This window comes from Oryzias latipes, chromosome 11 (assembly GCF_002234675.1).
Source record: "Oryzias latipes chromosome 11, ASM223467v1".
Taxonomy (NCBI): Eukaryota; Metazoa; Chordata; class Actinopteri; order Beloniformes; family Adrianichthyidae; genus Oryzias; species Oryzias latipes.
Window position 1 is genome coordinate 19057722 of NC_019869.2, and position 11517 is coordinate 19069238.

The following is an 11517-nucleotide window of genomic DNA, read 5'->3' on the forward strand; positions in this document are numbered from 1 at the left end:
CAGGACCCAAACTGAAAAAGGAATGTAAGGAGGTCTGAACCGGTCACTTTTTTGTGGACTGGAGCTGTTGCAGGTGCTCAGTTGACACCGTACAGTAAAAATTGTAGAGATAACATGTTTGTGCGATTGTATGGTTCTATGGAGAGCCTTGTTGAAACAGTTTTCATAGAGATAAACTCCACTGTCATCCTCTAAATTCTCTTAATTAAAATATGAGTGAGTCTTGTGTTTCTTACAACTGTACCGGGAAAGCATCTGGAATATCTGTTCATAGTTTTAAAAAAAACTCAAAGTAGAAAATTTGGAAGGAATTTGTTTTTTTTTTTTGTTTTTTTTAAAACCTAATGGAAAAAAAGAAAATCCCCTTGTCTCCTTTATTGGTTGTTTCAAGAAATGTGAAATGTGTCTATCCTTATCCCCTAATTCGTGCCAATAGTGGGGTTTGGAAGTCTAAATGTATGTTGCCTTTTTGTCAAATCTGATAGAATGACTCAAAAACAGTCAACTGCAGATCTGTGGCCCATAATGACCAAAAGTCAACATGTTTTACTTTTACACTTGTATTTTATTTTAAAGCACGAGAAAGTATCTACTCCGTCCGAGAAACTAGTACTAATTATTTTTTACTTCTATGTCCCTGTAGGTGAGCATATCTTTGTTTGCAGGTGAGAGAAGTTAGAAATTTCTGTCATTTTAAGATGATAAATTTGGCTTTTATCATCTTCTTTGTTTATGGGACTAAAGTTAGTAAAGAGTTGGAGGTGATGTAGAAGTTCCAGTGATTGTACTAACTGTTTCTCTTTTTTTAACTTCAGCACCAATAGTGAAAATGTCTTAGTCTGGTTAAACTGTAAAAAAGCATCTGGAAGATCCTTGACCAAATGTGAATGGCTTGAAGGATCTTAAACTGGCTCATGACACTGGTTCTATCTGATTAAATGCTCCATAAATACATTTCTCCCTTTTGTGGAAATATGAAGAGCTCCAACAGAAGAAATCCCTCCATCTGTGCTCCACTTTCCACGCTCCGTCTTACCAGCTGCTTAGTGGGAGGAGTCTGATGTGGAGGTTTTTTTCTCCTCTCACACAGATTGGTCGGCTGTCCTCCAGGACCTGGGTGCGAAGAGTTTCACTGAAAGTCCTCAGACTTTTGTCAAGGTGCTGGGATGGAATGAAGATCTGTCCAAAAACAATTGTTCAGAGGTTCATGAAGGTGTGGGGCATGAATCCTCCATGGGTCCTCATGGATCAAGGCGAACTCTAAACCTGCTTGTTTTTCACCTCTCCATACTACTGGCTGCTAATTACTTGGATCGTATGATTCAGTTACTGACACCTCTCAAAGAACTGCCCTCCACTGCCATTCAACTCTCATTTCTCCTTTCCTGTAGCCATGGACCACAAAAAGAGAAATCAGTCCCACCCAGACTGTCTTGGACCCACACAGACTTGTATTTTTTCGCGAATAGAGCAGCAACAGTCCTCCAATTGTGCCTCTCTGTCCAGGACCAGACCACACCTGAGTCCCACAGCTAAGCTTATTAACACTCCAGAGGTCCACCTGTATGCTGCTGACCCTAGATGAGAAGACCATTTATGTCATTGAACCCCCCCCCCCCCCCCAGCCCTAAACAGTATAATAGAAACCGAAGGATAATACACTCTCTAAAATGTGCTCGCCCAGAAGCTGCCGCCTGCAGATGTGAGGCTATTCATTCATTACATCTTCAAACACCATGAAGAGCACAGGAGCATCAGGCTGCTGTAAATTACCAACTGCAACAGGAAACTAGAAGACTCTGCCCTCGAAATAAAAGCATCTCGTTGGTTCCCTGAAACAGATTTGCTTCAAAATGAAAAGGTAAAGATTTGAACTGCAGTCCTGCAGCTGTGAGTTTTGTCTTCGTTCCTTAGTCATATAACACAGATGAGTAATCTACAGGATTGACCAGGTCTGTGGTGTTCAAGTGTGAAGAAAAGCATCAAGGGGAACATACACTTTTATTTATGCAGCAAGAAGATATGACAATATATATATTATCAACTTTTTTATGATTCATAAAAGTCTTAAATAAAGAAAGGTTTTTAATATCAAAATATGAAAATATTTGATAAGAAGGTCTTGCTTTTTTTATTGGGCTTCGACGCTGAAAGCACCCACCGGAAGTGGGGTTGTGTTGGTTGGGGGCTTCACGGGGAGCCCCTCCCTGTCTGTGTTCAGTCGGTTTTATTCCAGCAGCTCAAAGATGTGACTTCAGTCTGCGCCCTCCGCCCCCCTCCAGCTCAGAGCGGCTGCGGAGGATCCAGGTAAGTGGGCTCGTGCCGCCTGTTGCTCCTGTCTGTCTGTCAGCGGATGCAGTTCCGGTTCTGGGAAGCTCAGCTGTGGTTCGGTGTTTCCACCTCAGACTGGTGCGTGGTGTTTTCACCGTTTGTCCGGGTTTGTCGAAGCGCCGCGGGCATCAACCATGTACGCCTGGCAGGACTGAGGCGCAGCATCCAAACCGCAACCCCGCGCGCCGTTTTTGCGGGTTTCGGACATCCGCATCTTTGAGCGCGGCGGCGCGTGCGTGCCATTCATAAAAGTATGAATGGTTATTAAAACAGCCGGCTGGGCGCTTGCGTGTTGATTCGTTCTTTGGCTTCAAAGGAATAATAAGAAGACGACAAGGACGGCTTCTTTGTCAAAGTGGTCACTGAAATGGTTTTTTCTGCTGGAATGAAGACGCTAGAGTGTGCGCATGCTCCCCACAGGTAGAGCCCCACACCTGTTCTCAGCTGTCACTGCCGCAGGGCCTTAGGAAGCGACTTCGTTCTCATCTTCACGCTCTTTATCACCCAGATCTTTATTCGAATCCCTATATTCATCTGTAGTCTTCATCTTCTCCATCATCTTCAAAATGGCTCACATTCCGCAACTGAAAAAGTCCTTCAATAAAGTACTTTTATCATTTATTGCACACAAAAAATAATTTCCCAGAAGTGAAATACTGATGGTGAGGGTCAGGCAGAGAAAAAAAGATAATTAATCTCCATCACCCAGACTGAGCTCCTTAATGGCATTTTTTTTCACTTACTGCTGCAATCCACCGATAGCATCTGATCTCCACACATTAGTGCATGTTCCTGACTGAGTTGACTATGCTCAGTTGACCTGCAGGTCAGACTTCAAGGCTCCTCTTGCATTAACAGCCCGCTGATCAACTCCTCCGTGCTCCCAGATGATACTCCATTCATCTACACCTTGTCCCTGCTTATTCAGAATACTTAACCTTTTTTTGGAAGTTCGTGTCTGCGTTATTCAGAGGTATAGAAAGTTCAGGACAGGTAAATCTGTCAATCAATAGGTTCTCGGACTCTCACAATGATGTTTTTATGTAACTGCATCATTGTGACCCTGAAAAATGTTGTTGATGAACCTCATTGAGGTGGAGTACAGAGCACACTGCTCATCAGTTTTAAAGACCCACTCAGATGAAAATTGTGTTTTTTGTGTTGTTAACATGTTCTTTTAGCATTTTTGTCATGATGGAGGACATGTATAAGGGAAACTAAACTAAAAAATGGCATTTCTGCATATTCCTTTATTCAAATCGTTGGAAATCAGGAACAGATAAAGAATTATGTTGGAAAAGCAATGAGCTTTATGCTCCGCTTCATTCAAATGCATCCAGTTGCAGACAAATAGATCTATGTACGGTACATTATTGTCTTCCTTCTCAGAGCTGGAATCTAGCTCAAAAGTGCACGACTTCAATATTGTTTGCCATTTTTGTTGCACCGGTTATGTTAGGTTGGAGGTAGGGCTGCACGATATGAGAAAAACCCGCGATATGCGATGTTGGTGATTACTATTGCGATAACGATATAATTTGCGGTATATAAACAAATAGCAAGACAACCAAAAACATCATTTCCATTTCACTGCAACAGTTTAAAAATTATACTCCAAATGACCCTCGTCGACATAGGAGGCAAACATCAAGCATAAAAGGGCTCATCTGATTGGTCAACAATGTAAATGGGTCCTTCCGTTTGGTCAAATGCATAAAGGGATTTATTTTATTTGTTCAATATTTCAAGCTGCCATGAGTTTGTTTTAGCACATTTAAGGTAACCATTTATTGCGATTTTCGCCGTCTTTTGCGGTATGCATATTGCACAGCTTGATGTGGCGATAACGATAAATTTGCGGTATATTGTGCAGGCCTAGTTGGAGGTGTGAGGGACTGTAAGCTAGCGGAAAAGTGTGTAAGCAAAGGGATGATGGGAAGTCAGGGAAGCCTTACTCAGTGCAAACAGTCCCACACACAACTCAGAGGCAAATTTCTAATGAAATACTGCTGCTCTGCCAAAACCATGTCATAGAAAATGACCGTTTTTTTTATTTTGGCTAAAAACTGCATAATCATAATTATAAGACCACTGGGAACGCTTTAAAAAGTGATCAAAAGATTCCTTAGAGTGCGTCTTTAAGAGCATGGTCATTAATTTAGGGACTATCTGATGATGAATGCGGAAGATTTTAAAACCTCTGCGGTCCCAGACCAGCATGTTCTCTGTGCCCAAACACAAGTTATGAAGGTAAACTCATTAAAAAAAAGGCAGAACATTGAAGAGAGGGTGGAAGGCTGGTAGAATATTCTTCACACGGAGATGTGAAGACTGTGGTGAGACGTGCACATTGAGGTGAGACAGTGTTATGAGGACTTGACTCCCACGTAAATTGCTACGGTTATGAGTTTAACTGACAGTTAATGTCATCATTTTTATTTCCCTGTAGATTTCAGTTATCAGCAATTGCAGGAAGAGGCTTTCCTTCATGTGAACGACTTCCTGTCAGACTCAAAGCCTGGTTACCACTGAAGAGTGATGTTCAGTTTGGGTCAGAACAGTTTGAATCATCTGGGTTTGTGCCTGAACAGTCACGCTGAAGGGCAAGTCCTTGCAGCCAGTGTGACATCACATTTGCACGATGTTGCCATGAACTTTATTTAAGGAGAAGGTTGGATAGCTGCAGACAGAGAGCAGTTGATGAGGAAAAGAGCAGACATACACAGACAAGAAAAGTCGTGGACAGATGTTGACAACAAAAACAGATTTGAGAGACATGGTAACTCAAATAGGCAAGTGTTGATGCGGACAGATGTGAAGTGACTAAACAAGAACTGATGTGGACAGACAAGAAGACAAACAGACATAGAAAGACAACGGACATGAAAACAAGAAGATTATTTTAGAGATAAACAGACATGGACAAATGCAGACAAGAACAGAAGCAGACAGACAAGGACGGTACTTAGAGATGCAAACAGATGTGGACAGACTCGAACAACTGCAGAAAAATGATGACAGACACAGATGGACGCGGATGATGCATAGATAAAGTTGAAAATCAGACACAGACTGACGGCTTTAAACTAAAGCAGAGATTGACAGACACAGATTGACACAAAAGACTTGGACAGATGTGGACTGACTTGAACAGATCTGGTCAGGACGATCCTAACATGGAAGAACCTTAATGGACAAGTGTATGTGGGCTGACAAGGACAAGAGGGACAACAAGAAGGAATGCTAGAAAACACGGAAAGACACCGGGAGACAAGAATGGACAAACAAGAACAGTTCAGATGCGATAAGTACAAACACAGATTGACGAGAAAAGATGCGATTAGGCAAGAAAAGAGAGAATACAAACAAGACAGGGACAGAAGGAGACAAAGGTAATATGGAGAGATGTGAACATGCATGCATAAGAGATGCAGATAGAATTGGACAGACACAGATTGGTGTGGACAGAAGTAGACTGATGCAAAAGACTAAAACAGACAACAGAGAGAACAGCCTGAGGGAGTTTAAAAATTCCAGTCTTGGTAGTATTTTAGTGGTTTTTAACATGCCTTTTTCTCAGAAGAATAAGATGCTTATATGGTTTTTTGCCCTTCCCATATTTGTTTTCCACATGTGTTCTTCAATCCTGCTCGGTGAGAGAACTGTGTGCTGCTGACTTTAATTGGAGCTGAGTGTGATGTTGGGGTTTTTTCTCAGAGGTGAATCTGTGATAACTCAAAAGGCGCCAAAGACTCTAAAATAACACATCAAAGTGTGAGGAGGAAAGGCTTCCATTAAAGTCTGAAATTCATTAAAACTGTCTGAATGACACCTTTTTTTTTCAGAATGCTTGCTCATTTGTATGTAAGTGTGGCTTTATGATCCATCATTGTACACAGAAAGGTTAAATTGTAAACAGTTGAGCAGACATATGCAAAATTGCTGAGATATAAACAGGTGTGCAGGCATTCACATTGTTCAGATATAAAGAAGGGTGCATACAACACCAGTGTGTAGAAATAAAAACAGGTGTTCAGACGTATGCAGGTGTTCAGATATGTGGAGATGCAAAGATGTGCAGCCATAAATCAGGTGTGCTGATATACATACCCAGTTGTTCAGATATGAATAATGTTTGATTTGATATACACTGGTGTGCAAATACAGGAGTGCAGCAGGGCCAGGGTAACAAACAGTCATGAATGTTTTCTGTCATTTCAGGCATTCTAACCCACCTCAGCATGATGACTTCTGTCCAGATTTTGAGATTGCCAGTGGGACGACTGTAAGAACCGACTGCCAGAATGCCATGTGTATGAGGCCTCAGAGGTGGAAATGTGGACCCCGGGGGCATGTTGACAGCCGGCCAGTATGACTCTGCTGGACTTGTGGCTGTCGCGCTCCATCCCCATGTGCCTGCTCCTGCAGAGCCTTGTTCTTATGACCCTGTGCTTCCCCTCAGCCAGCATGTGTCCCAAAGGCTGCATTTGCCAACGCGATCCCCACCTCCATGGCCTCAATGTCACCTGCAGTCAGTCCCGCCTCAAAGAGATTCCCCCAAGTCTGCCTGTGGACACCGTCTTGCTAAAGTTGGACCACAACCAGATTGGCACCATTCCGGACCAAGCCTTCCGAGGACTGCGGCTCTTGAGGGAGCTGAACCTGTCTTACAATGCCGTGGAGAATTTGGGGGAGGGAGCCTTCAGCGGCATTGAGGGGACTCTGCAGGTGCTGGACCTTTCCCACAACCGAATCACAAGCGTTCACAAGGATGCCTTTGCTCGGCTGAAGGCACGCATCATTGTGGACGATAACCCGTGGCATTGTGACTGCGCCCTCCAACAGGCAATTGGTGGAATGGCACACAACCACGAGGCTGCCGCCCGTGTTCTGTGCAGGAGCTCTGAGCTCCTGGACCAGGAGGGGCGGCCATTCCTTGCTGTTGACACTGACCTGTGTAACCTGGCCAAAAGGACCACAGATTATGCCATGCTGGTGACGATGTTTGGCTGGTTTGCCATGGTCATCTCATATGTGGTGTACTACGTTCGTCAAAACCAGGAGGATGCTCGGCGCCACCTGGAGTACCTCAAGTCCCTGCCCAGCAAGCCCAAGAAACCTGATGAGGCAGATGACATCAGCACGGTTGTGTGATCACCACACAGATTTGTCAGAACCAATCCGGGCTCACAGAGTTTACCACTCCAGCATTGTAGTTTTTGCGAGAGTTTGTATGTCCACTGTCCTCCTCCAGGGGGCTATTGTTAAAAATGTATGAGTGCGGGGGGAGGGTGGGAGGTGATGGAGTTTTACAAATTAGTATCTCAGGTTTTAGTCCTCACAAGGCTTTTTAAAGTCAAAATTTGGATATAAGTTTTGGGTCAGAATCTCTCCAATTTTCCTCAACGCCCTTATTGGGAAAGTCACTGCCGAGAATATTCTGGATCCATGCATGCAAATGGAGACTTTCTGTATTAGTGTTGTTTATGAGGTGGAATGTAAGGAGCTTTGCTCCCTGTCTTTAGGTTACAGTGGCTGAATTCACCTGAAAGCATTTAGACAGCAGATAGAATGAGTTTTAGGCCACATTTCTTTGCCTGGTGGTTTTCTTTTTGCGTTATTTCTTAATAACTCATATGTAGCATATTTCCATTCCGCCTTTGATAGTTACTCTGACCGAGCAGAGAGGCGTGTTTGTCAGCACATATTTACACCTAAATACTTTAAGAAAATCCTTTGAGGCACTCAAAGCACTTCGACTCCTAGTGAGGCTTCAATGTTTACTTGAAATTATTTGATCTGTTTACAAAACACGTGGATTTACATTTAATTTACTGTAGAATATGACACACACAAACGCGCACACAGACACACACACTCACTCACTCACACACAAAAAGCAGATCAAAAGTCTTCTTAAACTTCTTGAAATTTTCCTGAAACAATTGATTCAGCTCCTACAAAGAGGGGCAGTTGTGTTTGTGTTGATGCTGTATGTAGCAGTTCGTTGGGAGATCAGCATGTCTGGATTTTGATGTTTTGTCTCTGTAGTCATGTGTGAATCCAACGTCCCTCCGGATGATGGTTTTAAAATGACAACACGACAACAGGAGTTTCTGTCTGTGGAAATCAGCCGAGGCAAATTTAGTCTAGAGGTCAAACTTCTGAAGCTGCTTTCCGTCTTCAAGAGTTCCAGTACATGCTTCAGTGGGTTGATAGTGATCGAAGGAGATCAGCAGATAAAAAAGCTTTTTTCAGGGTTTTTTTATGGGCGTTCGGTAGAGAGTGTTAGGTAGATGGAAGGCGGAAGGTGTAGCCAGGCATGGTCGCAACAAAGGTGTTCCTTTTCAATCTGAATGTCTACCTTCAGAGCAGCTTCATGCCTTCATCATCGTGTGAACGCTGTTGCCAATGTCTTCCACAGGAGACGGGTACAAATGAGAGCCAGCTTCCATGCACATGAACACTGCTGCATGTCAGGCCTACCCCCACCCCACACTGTGTCTGTGTTTCAATCAGCTGTGCCTATAGCACTAATCTACCACTGCCAAAGTCTAAGGATCAAGGTTCAGGTGCATTTTTGTGTAACATTTTCTCCAGAATGAAAGTCAGTTTGATCTCTTCATCGCTAACTGCAGTTATTTGCACCGAGCCTGTTCAGGGTGATTATTCTGTCTAGCTGAACTGCAGAGAAAGTTTAGGGATCAATTTAGTCCAGAACAGCAGAAACCTATTCAGGCCGTAAGTCTTCTTTGCCTTTTAGCTGCTCATCTGCTTCCATCTTTCCTCTGCATCCTCCTCACCCACTCCAACCCCCCTCATGTCCTCCTTGACTATGACCTATGAACCTCTTGGGTCTTTTTCCTGATAGTTTCAACCTCAGTATCACTTTAAAAACATTATAACAGTTACTTCTCTCAAAGTGTCCAAACCATTTCAACCTCTGTCCCTCTAATTATCTCCAAAACATCTGACACAACCTAGTCAGGTGTGATAATGGATCAGGGTTTTTTTTTGTTTCTGAACATATTTTTGGTGTTTCCATTTTAGATCTCGTTGAGGATGGGGGGGGCTGGCACAAAGGTTTGATTCACCTCCCACAGGGGTTGCTGTTTCTTCCTATAATGAACCTGCTGGAATCTTTTCACCTCTCATCTTTATGTCCCGACAGCTGTGCTGTTTTCTGGCTTCTGACCTCCCTCTGTGCATCCATGACGTCTTTACAGCTTCTGGTAAAGAAGAATGGTTACTTTCTTCCAATAGTGTCTGTGATGTTCTTGATGTTTATCTGGAAATCGTTTGATGTTTGATGAAACGGAAGGAAAAAGATGTGGCTTCAGTCCAGCTCTGATTCCAAATAGTGATTTTGACGTTACTCCAACAGTTAAGCCACTTTTCTGTGACCAGGACACCTGGAAGCCACACTCATGCAGGCAGAGATCTAAATCTACGTTCACACCGCAATGCCATTGAAACATCCATATATAGACACGTGTGTCAGGCCTCCGCATTCACATGTAGCTACTCAAGTTTTTACAACTGTTTTTGGTTGTAAAACACTGTGAACGCTTGTTGCTAGCTAAACCACCTCAAACTTTGACTAATCAGGGACTCAGATTTGATAGTGAAATACGGAGCAGGTGGTGGAACTCACTAAACTGAGCGTGTAGCTGGTTTATCTGGTGAATCTAAACATGATGACAAACCTGATGACGTCTGCATTTGTATTTTAAACGAAGATAAACCAAGGCCACTTTCCTGACATGATGTGACATGATGGTAATCCATATCGGCCATTGAAAGGATGCTAGCAAATAACTGACCTGTTTCCGTATTGTGTCCTGTTTGCAAGATTCCGAAATTTTGCACCAAGCCTTTCCCAGCTGTTGGTGGCAGACATGCGCTAGGAAACAGTAGAAAAAGAAGCTCCAGCTTGTCCAGTGTGAAAACACGGGCTAAAAACTTGTACAAGAACGCACATTTAGCGGTGTGCCTGGTGTGTGCGTAGCTTTAAAATGACAGCAAAGCTCCTTCAAGCCGAGCGACCCCTGCAGACCATGGGTGTGAAGTGTGGGCAGACTCTGTGGGGCAGCTGTGGTTAAATGTCTGCCTTCAGACTGTCGCACCGTCATTATGATGTGCTGGTATGTGTTTCCGTGTCTGGTAGAAGCCTTCCGTTTGCTGTGTAGTTGTTACTTTTCTGTGTTCATGTTTCTCCTCTGCAAATGTGGGGGTGTTACTCTTCTTAAAAAAAAACACGTCACTCCACCTTGCTTTAAAAGTTTACAGCACAGAAAATCAATGTTGCCAGGAAGCTTTCTCCTCACCTTTCAAGCACAAGAGAAAGCCTCTGAAAGACACAAAAATAAGCTTCACAATGGCTGAATCTTCTTTGAATGCTCGCTTTGAGGTGACCACATGTCTGGTTCTGGGTGTTCCTTTAGTTTTTGTTTGAGCTGTTTGTCAGAATCTGTACAGTAATGATGTTGACATGTGTTATAGATAGAAAACACACAGATTTAATGTAAATAGGAACCTAGGTGTTTTGTGAAAGACTTGAAATCCCTTTAATTAGATGTCTTTGAATGTACCATCATCCCGGCCTTGTGTTGTGGAGGCGAGCTCGTTCCTCGTGGCCGGACCAGAACAGTCTGTCAGATGTAAACTGCATGTACGACGTAAAGAAGCACAGTAGCCACGGAGCAGACAGTGTTTCCAAGTGCCTGAATACCTCTGCCGTCATGTTTTCGGTTTGTTGGCTTCGTCTCTTTTATTTGCATTGCTGTTCTCGCTCTTTAGTTTTTAAGATTTTATTCTTGGAAGGTAGAAAAAAAAACACATTATTGTAAAGAGATGTACTGAGTAATACTGTAATTTGCCAATTGTTTGTGCTCACGCAGCGGGTTAGCACTAACCCTCGTGGCTGTGTTCTAAAGACATACACAGAATGAAATAAAGGTGAGATAAACCACATTGTGTTTTTTTCCTTTTGTCTGCCAATCTAAAAAAATACTATCAGAAAAAAACATTACTGATGCTGCAACAAAACAGTGTTGCTGCTGAGAGAGGGATCAGTGTTGCAATAATAAAGCACCATTATTGCTGTGGTGTTATAATATGAAGCATTGATGTTGCTCCAACAACGCATCTTTGTTGTAACAATAAGATATTAGTATTGCATCAACA

The 11517-nt window shown here is 43.0% G+C and overlaps 1 protein-coding gene across 1 annotated transcript; it reads left to right on the forward strand.

The window, feature by feature from the left end:
• The first annotated feature begins 2051 nt into the window (after nucleotides 1–2051).
• On the forward strand, nucleotides 2052–11304 carry lrrc3b (leucine rich repeat containing 3B). The gene is made up of 2 exons (XM_011481083.3): nucleotides 2052–2307; nucleotides 6553–11304. Exon 2 carries the CDS (start codon nucleotides 6703–6705, stop codon nucleotides 7483–7485), a length of 783 nt encoding a protein of 260 aa, XP_011479385.1. The 5' UTR covers nucleotides 2052–2307; nucleotides 6553–6702; the 3' UTR covers nucleotides 7486–11304.
• The last annotated feature ends 213 nt before the right edge of the window (nucleotides 11305–11517 follow it).

What these genes read in the sequence shown, in the direction of transcription:
- lrrc3b (XM_011481083.3), top strand. Translation starts at nt 6,703, where the DNA reads ATGACTCTGCTGGACTTGTGGCTGTCGCGCTCCATCCCCATGTGCCTG.